This window comes from Miscanthus floridulus, chromosome 14 (genome assembly GCF_019320115.1).
Source record: "Miscanthus floridulus cultivar M001 chromosome 14, ASM1932011v1, whole genome shotgun sequence".
Lineage (NCBI taxonomy): Eukaryota > Viridiplantae > Streptophyta > Magnoliopsida > Poales > Poaceae > Miscanthus > Miscanthus floridulus.
In genome coordinates, this window is record NC_089593.1 from 41887030 (window position 1) to 41903116 (window position 16087).

Genomic DNA, 16087 nt, shown 5'->3' on the forward strand with positions numbered 1-16087 from the left:
TACCACAGGAGAAAATCGAGCAATCCTTGAATGTCTCGCCGACCGCCAAACCGATCAAGCAGAAACTTCGCCGATTCACGCCAGACAAGAAGGAGGCTATTAGGGTAGAATAAAATGGCTCTTAGCCGCTAGATTTATAAAAGAAGTGTATCATCCTGAGTGGTTAGCAAACCCTATTCTCGTTCGAAAAAAGAAAAAAGAATGGAGAATGTGCGTTGATTACACTGATCTTAACAAACACTGCCCTAAAGACCCCTTCGGTTTGCCTCGGATAGATGAGGTTGTAGACTCCACCGTCGGCTATGAACTGCTCTCCTTCCTTGACTGTCACTCCGGTTATCACCAGATCTCCCTCAAGGAAGAAGACTAGATCAAGACATCGTTCATCACGCCCTTCGGTGCATACTGCTACACCACCATGTCCTTTGGACTCAGGAACATCGGGGCGACTTATCAAAGGGCTATTCAGATGTGCCTCGGTCAACAGATCAGCCACAACATCAAAGCTTACATTGACGATGTGGTCATCAAGTCCAAGACTACCGATGATCTTATCGCTGACCTCAAAGAAATATTCACCAACCTTAAAAGGTGACGATGGAAGCTGAACCCTTTAAAGTGCATCTTTGGAGTTCCATCCGGTATACTCCTAGGCTACATTGTCAGCGCATGAGGCATTGAGCCCAATCCTGACAAGGTATCCGCCATCACCAACATGAAACAACCAACATGCGTCAACGATATATAGAAGCTTATAGGTTGCATGGCTGCTTTAAGCCATTTCATATCGTGCCTCGGCGAAAAAGGGCTACCATTCTTCAAACTCCTCAAGGCTTCCGAGCGCTTTTCCTGGTCAGAGGAGGCAGACATAGCCTTCGAGCAGCTCAAGTTGTTCCTAACAAAACCTCCAATCATGATGGCACCACGGCCAAACGAAACTCTCCTGATCTACATCACTGCTACTTCTCGTGTCATCAGCACAGCCATTGTAGTCAAACGCGAGGAGGCTGGGCACGCCTATAGGGTGCAACATCTGGTATATTTCATCAGCGAGGTTCTCAACGAGCCCAAGACTCGTTATCCTCATGTCCAGAAGCTGTTATACGCTATCCTGATCATGTCGCGCAAGCTCCACCACTACTTTGAGTACAAGATCGCCGTGGTCACCGAGTTCCCCCTTGGGGACATTCTCCATAACAAAGAGGCCAATGATTGTATCATCAAGTGGGCTGTTGAGCTTGACACTTACTCCATTGAATTCAGAAGTAGGCCTACCATCAAGTCTCAGGCGCTTGCTGATTTCGTCGCTGAGTGGACCGAGATCCAAGAGCCCATCACCGCCACATGCCCCGAGCACTGGGTGATGTATTTCGACGGCACCCTTAACATCAACGGTGCTAGTGCGGGCATTCTGTTCATTATGCCGACCAAGGATAAGCTCTAATGCGTTCTTCGAATACACTTTCTGGCCTCCTACAACATCGTCGAATATGAAGCATGTCTCCACGGACTCCGTATAGTTGTTGAGCTCGGTGTCAAATGCATCACGGTATACACAAACTCCACACTGGTCATCAACCAGCTCAATAAAGACTGGTCTTGCTCCAATGAGAAGATGGATGCATATTGCGCCGAAATCAGGAAGCTTGAAGGGAAATTCTACGGTATCGAATACCACCACGTGGTGCGCGATCAAAATCAGCTCGCCGACCACTTATCTAAGTTAGGCTCCTCTCACGCCACGATTCCACTGGGGGTCTTTGTTCAAGGTCTTCTAGCACCGTCCATTAAGGAAGATAAGGAAATTCAGGAAGTTCCCCCTGCCGAGCAGCTAGTACTCACGGTACCTTTGCCGATCGCCGATTGGAGGGAACAATTCATCAAGTACCTCTCCATCGCCAAAGTACCCGCCGATAAGACTGAAACCGAATGCCTAATCTGTCGAAGCAAGCATTACGTGCTAGTGGACGACAACTTGATGAGGAAAAGTGCCAAGGAAGGGATACTGCAAAAACGCATCACCTAAGAAGACGGAGTGAAGCTACTTCTCAAAATTCACTCTAGTTCCTGCAACAACCACACGGCCTCGAGAACACTGGTCATCAAAGCTTTCTGAGCTAGTTTTTACTGGCCCACAGCCATCTCCGTTGTAGAAGACCTCATCCGACGTTGTGAAGGATGCCAATTTTTTGCCAAGTAGATATAGGTGCCGGCACAAGAGCTGCAAACTAATGAGGACATTCCTAGCATTCACTCATCTTCAAATGAAACTCCACTTGATATAGCTGGTCCAATTACAAGAAGTAGAGCTAAACAATTGGAGAAGGAAATTCATTCTCAGGTGAACGCTAACCTTATGTTTAATAATCAGTTTATGTTGAATGAGCCTATGCTTTTGAGTTCTTGTTCCAATGTCCTTAGGAATGATGGAGTGTATGAACCCGCATGGGATGAAGATGGATTCAAGCCTCTGGACATTTGAACCAAGAAGCCTATGGTGTGCAAGAATAAAATGGTGGTTCATCACCTTTGCATGGAAATGCAACCAGAAGCTAGATGACTGATACATGATACGAATTCCAAGCATCACCGCGGACAGAATACAAGGAGTTAGACGGTGTTCTATATGTGGATGGAAGCATCTTCAAGTCTACTTTCTAGCCCATCAAACGGCTCATTATTTGGAATTCCCAATAAAGAGTTATGCTCATTTTAGTAACTGCTATCAGAAGCTAAAAAGACACGAGAACCAGCCATGATACGCATGCTGCCATTTACTCCAAGCTGAACGTCCCTATCTCTATATATATCTTGTACTAGACAATGAAAGGTTAGATCTTGATTAGCTGAATTCAGAATACACAAACTCGTGGAGTTTTGTTTATGCGTGAGTCTTGAGAGGCTTGCAACACTTGTTCTTTCGATTCCTGAGGGAGTTGTAGAACGTCGAACTGCGGTTCACCCAGTTCGTGCCTTCACGTCTATAGGGCGTGATTGCGTGGGCTGTTTCGTCAGTACGTGGAAGGGTGATTGTCTCGGTAGTTCATCGCGTGGACAGCCTCGCGGTGCACTGCCTCTTCACCAGGTCATGCAGCGACAAGTTATCAAGTCCACGGATCCTACGAGAAGATCGGGCCACAAAACTTACTACACGCGTTGCATAGGCGTGTGCACATCATCTGGTACCAGAGCCTCCGTTTACTCGTTAGGATTGTTCTTGTTTTTGGTAGGATAGAGTTTATATACCTACTGTCCACTAATAGCCAAAAAAGAAAACCTATAGCCCAAATTCATACGTGCTACTAATTTTGTAGTTTGCTTTATCGAGTTTTAATCCTTTAAGATTTGTCTAGTTGCTGAATTTTTTCTTTTCCACATCATTCTAGTTGTTATCTTTGTTCTAATCATCAAATCACTTGCTGCATGTACCCACCCATCCCACCCTTGTTCTGATCGTCATTGCTTGCTGCATATATATAAATAAAAAAACCCACCCGTTCCACCCTTGTTTTCTACCCGCCACAAATTCCCCACCCGAGTTTCTTGTTTTTGTGCTGCGCCGTCCATCTTAGTTGATCCTTATGTGCCCCTTTAGTTGAAAGTTGTGATGCGTTTGTCACAAAGGTTAAAAGAAAAGATGTATATGGGTCAAAAGAAGGACTAAAAACAACGAGTTCTTGTTCAAAAAAAAGGGAAAGAAAAGAAATAAAAGAGAATTGTGTTCAGCACACCACAAAGGGGTTTGGGCAGCAACAAGTTTCGGTTGGTGCAATTGGTGTTCATCTATCCACTTCCTACATCTTGTTCCTTTCTTTGAGCATCTTTTCCTTTATATTCAGCAACTTAGACTTGAGTTCTTGGATTATTATTCGGTTTTGCATTACTACATTTCAGCGCATTCCATTTACATATTACCCCACCAAGCTCCACTTAAAAGCACCATGAGTTGTTGCACCATAGTCTCTTCACTCTTCCACTATAGATTGCAACCCCGGTTCTTGCCCTTTCCAGGAAGAGAAAGAACTTGTTCAGCAAGTGGTGAGGGAGTGATTCCACATATATTCCACATATATATTGTCCTATTTTTCCCCCCTCTACTAATATGGCAGGACGTGGAGATGGTGCCGCTGTTTTGGTGGAGGAATTCCAGGAGCTGCGTACACAAATGAATGATTTGATGCAACAACTACAAACTCTCCAATTGAACATGCCTCATAGAGAACCACCACCAAATGAGGATGATGACAATGAGGATAACGAGGCACCACGTCGTGCCGCTGGTCATGGACATGGACGTGGTGGGTTTGGCCATGGTTTTGGTCATGCTCGGCGCGTTCTAGTTGGAGGTAGAGATTATGATGGTGATGATGATATGTTGTCCGACATGGATGATCATCGACATGGTGGTGGCCATCATGGTTATCGTGACCGCCATTGTCGTCGTAATGATGATGGTTTAAGAAACGTGAAAGTGTCTATTCCCCCTTTCAGCGGACAGGAGAATGCTGATGCTTATTTTGAATGGGAGACCAAGGTGGAACAAATATTTGATTTGTATGAATACTCTGCTGAAAAGAAGGTAAAGCTTGCAGCCATTGAGTTTAAAGGCTATGCCATAACTTGATGGAATCAGGCCCGTACTGAATATCAGAGAGTTGGGCATGTTCGTATAACTTGGGAAGACATGAAGAGAGAAATGCGACATCATTTTGTTCCAGCATATTACTCTCGTGATCTACATTTGAAGCTGAAACGTCTTGTGCAAGGTACTCGTACTGTTGATGAATATTTTCAAGAATTGGAAATGTGTGTACTTCGTACAGGGATAACTGAAGATGAGGAATCCACAATGGCTCGGTTTCTAGTTGGCCTCAATAAACCCATTGCTGATAAAGTGGATATGACAACCTACACATGTCTCACCGAGTTGGTTCATTTTGCAAAGAGGGCTGAAAGGCAAATTGCTACGTCTTACAAATACAATGCTTCATGGCGTCATTCCCAATAGCAAGGGGATGTCACGCCTCAATTCCAACAGCAAGGAGCTGCAACGCCCAAATCTTCATCTCGTGGAGCAAATAGATATCTTCCAACTTCTTCCAAACAATTGGATGTGAAAGGTAAAGCTGTGAGTTCAAGTCAGCCCACTTCTTCTACTGCAGCCACCCAACGCAAGACAAGCAAGATTGAGTGTTTTAAGTGTGGTGGTCATGGGCATAAGCAAGCTGAATGTCCCAATCGTCGTACTATTATTGCACTTGCTGATGGTTCTTATGATTCCCAAAGTGAAGAGGAGGACGAGTTTAACAATGTATTTGCAGATCTTAATCTTGACACTTGTGAGTATTCAGCAGAGGATGGTACATTTGAGCTAGGTCTAAATTGTTTAGCCATTCAACCTATTCCAACTTTTGCTCACAATGACCTATTACAAGATGTTGTTTCTCCATCTTTCGACGAGATTACTAGTGATGATTTTGATGAGTTGCTTGCTGATTTTCCTGATTTGACGCGTTCTATAATGAACACACCATCTCCTTCTTTGGTGGTGAGGCGAGTTCTTTCCACTCAATTTGTTGCTGCTGAACAAGGACAACACCATAATTTGTTTCAATCCAGATGCAAAGTGAAAGGACAAGTGTGCCGTTTCATCATAGATGGTGGGAGCTGCAATAATATTGTTAGTGCTTTGCTTGTTGAGAAGCTTGGTTTGCAGCCACGTCGCCATCCACATCCATACCATATACAATGGTTGAATAATTCTGGGACAGTTAAGGTTTCAGCCATGATTCGTTTGTCATTTTCCATTGGTGATTATCATGGAGAGGTTGATTGTGATATTGTCCCCATGCAAGCATGCCATTTGCTGCTTGGTCAGCCCTGGCAATTTGATATGGATTCGGTGCATTTTGGACGATCTAACAAATACACTTTCATTGCCAATGACAAGGTGGTTCTTGTTCCATTATCTCCAGAGGAGATACATGTTTCAGATGTGGCTCGCATGAAAAGAGAGGAATCTGAAAAAAGAAAACTGAGTGAGACCCACAACACTAGTAAGGAAGATAGTTCTAAAGCATCCAGCCACATAAAGCCCCATTCCACTTTAAAACAGCCACACCAAACTGAGTGCTTATTTGTGAGCAGGAGTGATTTGAGAAATGTGACAAACACTACAGCCCCATTCTTTGTACTATTGTACAAGGAGGTTTTACTTTCCACTAACGACTTACCTTGCTCGCTGCCTAGTGTTGTTCTTGATTTGTTACAGGACTTTGAGGATGTTTTTCCTGATGAGCTACCAGCTGGACTTCCCCCACTTCGTGGCATTGAGCATCAATTTGACTTGGTCCCTGGTGCTTCTCTTCCCAACCATCCAGCATACCGCACAAACCTCGAAGAAACAAAGGAAATTCAGCAACAGGTAAAAGAGCTTTTGGACAAAGGGTATGTTCGTGAATCCTTATCACCATGTGCTGTTCCTGTTTTGTTAGGTCCAAAGAAAGATGGTTCTTGGCGTATGTGTGTTGATTGTCGTGCTATCAATGCTATAACTGTTTGATATCGTCACCCTATTCCAAGGCTTGATGACATGTTAGATGAGCTGAGTGGTTCAACTATTTTCACCAAGATTGATTTACGTAGTGGTTATCATCAAATTCGAATGAAAATAGGTGATGAATGGAAAACAACATTTAAAACTAAATTTGGTCTCTATGAATGGCTTGTGATGCCCTTTGGTTTGACAAATGCTCTTTCAACTTTTATGCGTTTGATGAATCATGTGTTAAGATCTTTCATTGGCAAATTTGTTGTTGTTTATTTTGATGATATCCTGATCTAAAGCAGATCATTTGATGAACACCTTGATCATATCCATCAAGTTCTTGCTGTTTTGAGAGCTGACAAATTGTATGGAAACATTGCTAAATGCACATTTTGCACAGACCGTGTTGTTTTTCTTGGATTTGTTGTTTCTGTAGATGGAATTCAAGTTGATGAAGAAAAGGTTAAAGCAATAAAGGATTGGCCTATACCTACAAATGTGAGTCAAGTTCGAAGTTTTCATGGTCTTGCAGGTTTTTACAGGCGTTTTGTTAAAGATTTCAGCACCATCGCTGCACCCCTCAACAATTTGACAAAGAAGGATGTTCCATTCAAGTGGGGTGATGAACAAGACCAAGCCTTCAATGAGCTAAAAACAAAGCTTTGTGAAGCACCGCTGCTACAACTTCCTGATTTTGGTAAGACATTTGAGATCGAATGTGATGCAAGTGGTATTGGCATAGGAGGTGTACTACTTCAAGAAGGTAAACATGTTGCCTACTTTTCTAAAAAGTTGAATGGTCCACATCTGAATTATTCTGTCTATGATAAAGAGCTTTATGCCTTAGTTCGAGTTTTGGAAGTTTGGCAACATTATTTGTTACCTAAAGAATTTGTCATCCATTCTGATCATGAAGCTTTGAAATATCTAAAAAGTCAAGGCAAACTGAACCGTAGACATGCTAAATGGATTGAGTTCATTGAAACATTTCCCTATGTTGTAAAACATAAGCGTGGAAAAGATAACATTGTTGCCGATGCCTTATCACGGAGATGTGGTTTGGTTACACAATTAGATACAAAAGTGCTTGGTTTGGAATCCATTAAAACACTCTATGCAGCTGATTCTGATTTTAAAGAACCTTTCTCTCATTGCATTGCTGAGTATTATGTGCATGATGGTTTTTTTATTTCGGACTAACAAACAATGCATTCCAGCCTTCTCGATTCGTTAAGTTCTTTTGCAGGAAGCACATGCTGGTGGCTTAGCTGGTCATTTTGGCGTCAAAAAGACATTGGACATGCTCTCCGATCATTTCTTTTGGCCACATATGCGACGTGATGTCCAGTGACATGTTGCACGCTGCATAATCTGCTTGAAAGCTAAGTCCCGCCTTAATCCCCATGGTCTTTATACTCCATTACCAGTTCCGAATGTACCTTGGGAAGATATATCCATGGATTTTATTTTGGGGTTACCTCGGTCTCAGAGGGGGGAGGGATTCTATCTTTGTTGTTGTTGACCGATTCTCTAAAATGGCACATTTTATTCCATGTCATAAGAACGACGATGCTTCACACGTTGCTGATTTGTTTTTCAGGGAGATCGTTCGTTTACATGGAGTACCAAGGACTATTGTTTCAGACCGGGATACAAAATTTCTAAGCTATTTTTGGAAGACATTATGGGCTAAACTTGGTACAAAGTTGTTATTTTCCACCACTTGTCATTCGCAAACCGATGGGCAAACTGAAGTTGTCAACCATACCTTGTCCACCATGTTGCGTGCTGTGTTGAAAAAGAATTTGAAGCAGTGGGAAGAATGCCTTCCACATGTTGAATTTGCTTATAACAGGGCAGTCCATTCCACAACAAACTTTTGTCCATTTGAAATTGTTTATGGGTTTAAACTGCATACTCCCATGGATCTTTTGCCTTTACCATTACAGGAACAAGTTAACTTGGACGCAGCAAAGAGATCGGATTTTCTCAAGAAGCTACATGATGAGACAAGAAGGAATATCGAGAAGAAATGAGCACAATATGCAAAGCAAGCGAACAAAGGTAAGAAGAAGGTTACATTCCAGCCCGGAGACCTCGTGTGGTTGCATCTACGTAAGGATCGATTTCCCCAACAGCGCAAGAGTAAGTTATCTCCTAGGGGTGATGGTCCGTTCAAGGTTTTACACAAGATACATGATAATGCTTACAAAATTGAGCTGCCACCTGAATATTCCAATGTGAGTACAACATTCAATGTCAAAGACTTGCTTCCATTTGTTGGTGAGCCTGAGTCGAGGACGACTCCTTCTCAAGAGGGGGAGGCTAATGAGGACATTCCTAGCATTCACTCATCTTCAAATGAAACTCCACTTGATATAGCTGGTCCAATTACAAGAAGTAGAGCTAAACAATTGGAGAAGGAAATTCATTCTCAGGTGAACGCTAACCTTATGTTTAATAATCAGTTTATGTTGAATGAGCCTATGCTTTTGAGTTCTTGTTCCAATGTCCTTAGGAATGATGGAGTGTATGAACCCGCATGGGATGAAGATGGATTCAAGCCTCTGGACATTTGAACCAAGAAGCCTATGGTGTGCAAGAATAAAATGGTGGTTCATCACCTTTGCATGGAAATGCAACCAGAAGCTAGATGACTGATACATGATACGAATTCCAAGCATCACCGTGGACAGAATACAAGGAGTTAGATGGTGTTCTATATGTGGATGGAAGCGTCTTCAAGTCTACTTTCTAGCCCATCAAACGGGTCATTATTTGGAATTCCCAATAAAGAGTTATGCTCATTTTAGTAACTGCTATCAGAAGCTGAAAAGACGCGAGAACCAGCCACGATATGCATGCTGCCATTTACTCCAAGCTGAACGTCCCTATCTCTATATATATCTTGTACTAGACAATGAAAGGTTAGATCTTGATTAGCTGAATTCAGAATACACAAACTCGTGGAGTTTTGTTTATGCGTGAGTCTTGAGAGGCTTGCAACACTTGTTCTTTCGATTCCTGAGGGAGTTGTAGAACGTCGAACTACGGTTCACCCAGTTCATGCCTTCATGTCTATAGGGCGTGATTGCGTGGGCTATTTCATCAGTACGTGGAAGGGTGATTGTCTCGGTAGTTCGTCGCGTGGACAGCCTCGCGGTGCATTGCCTCTTCACCAGGTCACGCAGCGACAAGTTATCAAGTCCGTGGATCCTACGAGAAGATCGGGCCACAAAACTTACTACACGCGTTGCATAGGCGTGTGCACATCACAAACCATCCTAGCTTCCTAGCCCTTTGCATGATGGGGACTGGATATGATTGGGCCTTTCAAGCCAGTGCCAGGTGGTTTTCGGTACGTATACGTCGCCATCAACAAGTTCTCCAAGTGGATCGAGTATAAACCGCTTGTCTCGGCTACTTCAAAGAAAGCAGTCGAGCTCTGCGAAGATATCATCCACAGATTCGGTCTCCCGAATAGCATCATCACCGACCTTGGAACTACGTTTACTGGCCACCACTTTTGGGACTTCTACGAAGACCAGTGCATCTCCATCAAATATGTCTCCGTTGCCCACCCTAGAGCCAACAGACAGGTCGAACGGGCGAACGGCATGATCCTTGATGCCCTCAAAAAGAGGCAATTTCAAAAAGAAGAAAAGCATCTAGGCAGATGGCTCAAGGAGCTACCAGCTGTAGTCTAGGGACTATGCACTCAAGCTAGTCGCAGCACCAGTGTGTCTCCATATTTCTTGGTCTACGGCTCAGAAGCCATACTACCAGCGGATATTGCCTTCCGAGCACTTAGGGTGGAAAATTATGATGAACAGCAAGCCACCGCTGTTCAGACAGAGGACGTCGACAGAGCCAAGGAAGAACGCCTAATCACCTGCATCCGCACAACCAAATATCTAGAAGGCCAGCGGAGGTACTACAACCGCAGCATCAAAGGTTGTTCATTTGCTGTCGGCGACCTCGTTCTCCACAGAAAGCAAAAAACCAAAGGGATGCACAAGCTTTCCTCTCCATGGGAACGACCTTATGTCGTCAAAGAGGTTACCTGACTAGGGTCTTATCGCCTATGTGACTTAGATGGAATCGATGCCCCCAACTCATGGCACATCGAGCACCTCATACGTTTCTACCCTTGAAACGCCCTAGATATGTACTCTCCACTTTATGATGAATAAAGTTTTGGTCTCCATAACTTGTCTCCACTTTTTGTCCATTGTGGTTTAATCTCCGCTTGCGATCGCCGAGCTCTATGCTACTCCATAACTAACTCTAATACAAAATCGCCATAACTGCACCGACCATGTTTCTCCAAATCTCCAACGTAATCGCCGAACACGTTTTCTCCAAAATCGTCGAACACGTTTTCTCCAAAATCGCCGAACACTTTTTCTCCAAATTGCCGAACACTTTTTCTCCGAATCACCGAACATGTTTTCTCCAAATCACCAATGCATTTCGCCAAACATGTTTCTCCAACTCGCCGAACATTTTGCTCCAAATCTCCAAGATATTTCACCGATCAGCGAACATCATACGTTCTGTTCTGTTCTTTTCGTAGAAGACCTAGTCTCCGATCTCTCCCTACACGTGCTACGAGCTCCACGCTCTACATTATGGGTCGTTGGCTACGATTCCTTGGTCACGCCTGTTCCTCCTATACGTCCATGGGCTCCACGCTCGACGTTATGGACTATGGGCTAGCCAAGGCCGAGAGCTCAATAAAGAACTAATTGCTTGGATGCCACTTATACTATGTTTATCTCCAAGTTATTTTGCCAACTGCCAAGCAGCAGACGTTCCACTCTACACTCTATGGAGAAGACCCAGTCTCCGATCTCTCCCTACATGTGCTATGGGCTCCGTGCTCTACGTTATGGGTGGTCGGCTACGGTTCCTTGGTCACGCCTACAACTCCTACACTTGCACGGGCTCCGCGCTCGACGTTATGGACTGTGGGCTAGCCGAGGCCATAGTGCTCAGTAGCGAGCTAACTACTCAGACGCTACTTATACTACGTATAATTGCTTTATGGTTAAAACTATGAAGATTTTTTCACCGAAATGCCAGCAAAATGCATACACATGCACTTTATAACATTTATACAAATACATAAATGTTTTCTGCGCTCTCGTGCGTTCTAACTACCCTCTAAAGATGTTATAGATGAGCAGATCACTGTGCACCTCCATCACCATCTGTCTCACCGAACAGGTCTATATCACCGACCAGCTTCTTCATTGTGTCCTCCACCTCATCCTCTAGCTATTGGGTCTCCGCCTCGCTTAGCCCTTCGGCGAACCCGCCCCCTATCACCTGAAGGTCGATGGCTGGGTAGTGGGACCGAACCACCGCAAGGGCGTGAGTAGCGATGGAAACAATGGAGTCACGGTTGAAGCTCTTGAAGTTCTCCCATGCTGCCTTGCACCTCTGGATGATGGTGTCTGAACATTGTCGCCTGCCGTCATGCCGAGGAGCCAGTTCTAGGTCGATGCAGTCGAGCACCGGTTTAACCGCGGCAACTACAACGACGAAGTTATCCTTTTAGGTCCTGGCCTCCTGCACCAGCACATCAAACTGTGTCTTGGCTTTTATGATGGTAGCCTACAAGCATTACAATGTTCCATCATATAAGGAAACTACTTCAACAGTAACTCCGACCAGGAGGTATTCACCTTTTAGCTCCTTGGCCAATTTGTCTGCTCGCTCTGACTCCTTCGCCTTCTCCTCTCAAAGTTGTTCGAGGGCCTGGCATAGCTGGCCGAGCTCCGTGTCTTGCTCTACAAGGACAACATTCATCACCAATGATATAGCTATTCAACAATCTAAAGCACAGTTGCCGATACGACATACCCTTCTTCTGCTCGGAGACTTTCTGCAGCTGCTCCAACTGCTCAGAAGCACCCATCAGTTGCTCGAAGACAGTGGCCAGCTGCTTGGACTTGTGCCTCACCTACTCGGTCACAGCTGCCAGCTACTCGGATAGGACCCCTTTTGATATTCCAGGTCCCGCGCGTTGGACTCTGCAAGGTCTCACTCGCGCTGGGCCCTCTAGATGTTTATCTCCGTGAGGTTCATCGCTGCTTTAAGATTTTCGTTCTCCTTGGCGAGGGGCTCCATTCTCTTTATCAGCTGATGCTGCTACTCGGTAGTCTGGGTTATCCCCTGCAAATGCTCAATGATAATGATGAACACCGATCTCCAACCTCGAAGACAAGCTCTTCAGATGTAGTACTAACCTCAATTTGTTTCATCACGCCGGCAACGGTGGACTTTAGTCTCCTCATCTCCCTAGTGGTGTCCTCCTCCTCGACAACCACCACCTCATCACCGCGCTTGCGGAGGATTTGAACAGATTGGGGTCAAGGTTCAGCATGATCGATCTCTTCCACCTCATCCTCCTCCACTGCAGTTGGATGCACCACCAGGTGGCTCAGTCGCTGGATAGCGTGTCCAACCACACCCTTCGACGCCTCAGGCAGGGCGGCCTGCTCCTCCGACACCGTAGGCCCCTCCGTTCCGAACACCGGCGTGGCATCGGTGGCTCTAGCCTCTACTCCCGAAGCTCCGGCGGTTTCTACCGTTGCCCTGGGCACCACCGCTGATCCGTCAGTCAACTTCTCGCCACTGCCAAGTCTGCCAGTAGCTACGGTTGATTCCTTCATAGGCCGCTGAGCAACTGGGGACTCCAGCATGGGGTCTACTAGCACCTTTTCTGCTCTGGGACTAGCCTTCGATTGCTTGGTAGTCTGGACGGGCGGGGCTGGATCCTCCGCACATTTTGCACTACATCAGATCATCTCGTCAGTTGCCAACAAAGCTAAAAATGACAACAAAGAAACTCTAAGGCAAATAAACTTACGGTTTGGTCTGCCGGTACAATTTTTTGAACCGGTGCTACCCACTTGAGCCTCCAGGTGCAGCCATGGGGTCGACTCTCATGCTTTGGGGTGGACGTGCAGCCTCCACCATCGGCCTTTGTTCTGCCCATCACTCTGGGACTTCCTCCGCGTGCTGCTCAGGGACTCCCATCGCCTGCTCCGTGAAGGCCTCCATCGCCTGCTACGCAAGGACTTTCCTCGCCCGCTGCTCGGGGACTTCTTCGCCTCCCTTTGATTGTTCCTTTGCGCGCCTATTACGCGGAGGGGCTTTAGTGCTCGGTGGAGCAGCCGCTGGATTTTCATCATTGTCCGACCACTCGCACACTGTGGTCCTTCACGTTCGAGTGGTCTGGTCGCCGCCGAACGAGATACTGCCCAGTTTGAGGGGAGCGGCGGCTACTGTCTTTCTCTTCTTTTGGGTCAGCTCGTCTGCCACTACCCTTTTTCCCCTGGATTTTCTTTGACACTAGGGATGGACTCTCCGATGAGATGCTAACAGTGTCCTCCTCTGGCCATGGTAGTGGCCAGGAATCTACTCCTTTCGGCCATTCGTGCCTCAGCATGCCCAAGAAGTACACCGTCCTATCCTGCGAGTGGATCTTTGCATAAGTGAATTAGTCCAATGCTTAGAAATGACAAAAGGTACAAAGCATCAGGAACATACAACTAAAATATTTACCTAGGGAGGTAGATTCTTGTAGTTATAGGGCTTCGTATACCCTGACATGTTGAATGAGGCGAACAGAGCGAATAGCTCTGTAGCTCGCTCTTCCACAATGTCCCTCGATAGCATCTCCGGCCTCACTCGAGTACCATCGGTTTCCCCCTTGAATTCAAAGGCGGGGTGGGCTCTCTCCTTGGAGGGATGAACGCGGCGCACTATAAAGCTCGCCGCCACCAATCCGCCGTTGGTCTTCACACCCTTTATTAAGCTAAAGAGCTCCCTCACTTGCTCCATATCAGCGTTGTTTGGCATCTCTGACCAGCTCCTCTGGCTCTCCAGGATGTGGTCGGTGTCGCAATGGACGATGGGGTGGCTCTGCCTCATGTAGAACCACCTGGCGTTCTAGTTCTTCAGTGACGTGTTCAGCGGCACAGTAAGGCACTCCCCTACCATCCCATTGCGCAGTTGAAGGTATACTCCGCTGACCACCTTGGAACCACCACCACCTCTCTTCTTCAGCCAGAACAAGTGATGGAAGAGGTTGAAGTGGGGGAGGATTCTGAGATATGCCTCACAGAAATGGATGAAGATAGAGATGTGTAAAATGGTATTTGGGTGGAGATTGCATAGACTAACCACCCAAAGTTCCAGCAAATCCCTCAGCAATGGATGAACAGGAAATTCCAACCATGCCAGAAATAATCCTCGAATACCACCACTTCATCGGTGTGAGGTGTTGGGAAGGGCTCACCGAGGGCTGGCCGCCATCCGGCGGTAGTGTGGTCAGGAAGAACGCCAGCCTCCACCAATATGTTGAGCTCCGCTTCTCCCGTTCGCGACGACACCCATTCCTTGTCACGTCGGGCTTCGGCGCTCGCCTTCTTGGGGCTCGTCTTCTTTGATTTGGCAGCTCCCTTCTTCGACGCCATCTCTCGGATCTAATTAGGGTTTGGTAGCAGAAGCAAGTGCGGATGCGAATCTGGAAATGTGAGGGCTAAGGAGGAAGACAAAATGGCAAATTGACAAAGGTGGGAATGCAGGATGTGGCAGTGCTATTATAAAGCATTCCCCACCCTTTCGCATTCGAGGGTTTTTGGGGAACTGTTCCCACAATTTATGCCACCCTGAATTCTCCGTAATAGCAAGGTGGGCCATTACCTAGGCCTTCGCGCAGCCCCAGCCCGTATTGCTAATTTGTCTCCTCAATTTGTTACGGCTCGCCAAATGCTCGCCGACATCTTCGCCAATCGTTATGGCTCAGTAATTACTACTGTACAGTCGTTACTCCGGTGTTTTCTCCGCGATTCTATTTTCTCCAAGTTAACTGCTGTTTCTGACCCTGGCACCACATGACTACATCATCTACTGTTAGGCTCTGCGACTAAGCGGGCACACTTCACCTTGCGGTGAATGTGCTTTTTGGGGCTACGCCCAGGATTGGCTGCCTGCTCGGCTAGTCTTTTATTTTCTTCTGCTTTGGACCCTAGCACCACATGACTACGTCATCTACTATCAGGCTCGGGGACTAAGTGGGCACACTTCACCTAGTGGTGAATGTGCTTGTTTTATTCTAGAAGACTCCGTGCCTCTTGAAGTTGAAGAAGGTTATCTTTTTCTCATGGTCGGACTCTAAGTGGGCACACTTGGTCAACACAGCAAACACAGCTCAAATGACGCTCTCAATGTGCTCCTCTAGATATTGTTCTACTTTTGTCCCTCTCTTTTTTCTCTATTTTTAGGCTATCGTTGTTTTTTGGGATTCTTTGACTTTTTCTTTTTATTTTTTTGATATTTTTTCACTTAGGAGCACAAAAGAAGTAACCACAGAAAATATGAGCTTAAACAAGTGAAAGGCGTGGCCTGTGAAAATTTCAGAAGATGTGCTCAAAATCGACAAAAAGCTTGTGACCATGAAAAGATGATCTTGTGACCAGTTTTTCAAAATAAAAATTTCCGAACCCGACGAAGCAGAGAACGTAC

The 16087-nt window shown here is 45.8% G+C and overlaps 1 protein-coding gene and 1 pseudogene across 1 annotated transcript; both read left to right on the forward strand.

Annotated features, from left to right (window-relative positions):
• The first annotated feature begins 4102 nt into the window (after positions 1-4102).
• LOC136503391 (uncharacterized) lies at positions 4103-7747 on the forward strand. The gene is made up of 5 exons (XM_066498484.1): positions 4103-4579; positions 4634-4766; positions 4824-4894; positions 5009-6447; positions 6850-7747. The coding sequence occupies exons 1-5, from the start codon at positions 4103-4105 to the stop codon at positions 7745-7747; spliced, it is 3018 nt and encodes a 1005-aa protein (XP_066354581.1).
• A 722-nt stretch (positions 7748-8469) lies between these two features.
• On the forward strand, positions 8470-9126 carry LOC136505144 (uncharacterized; annotated as a pseudogene).
• Positions 9127-16087: the final 6961 nt, after the last annotated feature.

Bases quoted from the DNA above. Each gene is read 5' to 3' on its own strand.
- LOC136503391 (XM_066498484.1), top strand. From the start codon at position 4,103: ATGGCAGGACGTGGAGATGGTGCCGCTGTTTTGGTGGAGGAATTCCAG. The intron at 4,580-4,633 runs GTAAAGCTTGCA...TGATGGAATCAG, and splicing joins AATACTCTGCTGAAAAGAAG to GCCCGTACTGAATATCAGAG. The intron at 6,448-6,849 runs GTATGTTCGTGA...GATCTAAAGCAG, and splicing joins AAAGAGCTTTTGGACAAAGG to ATCATTTGATGAACACCTTG.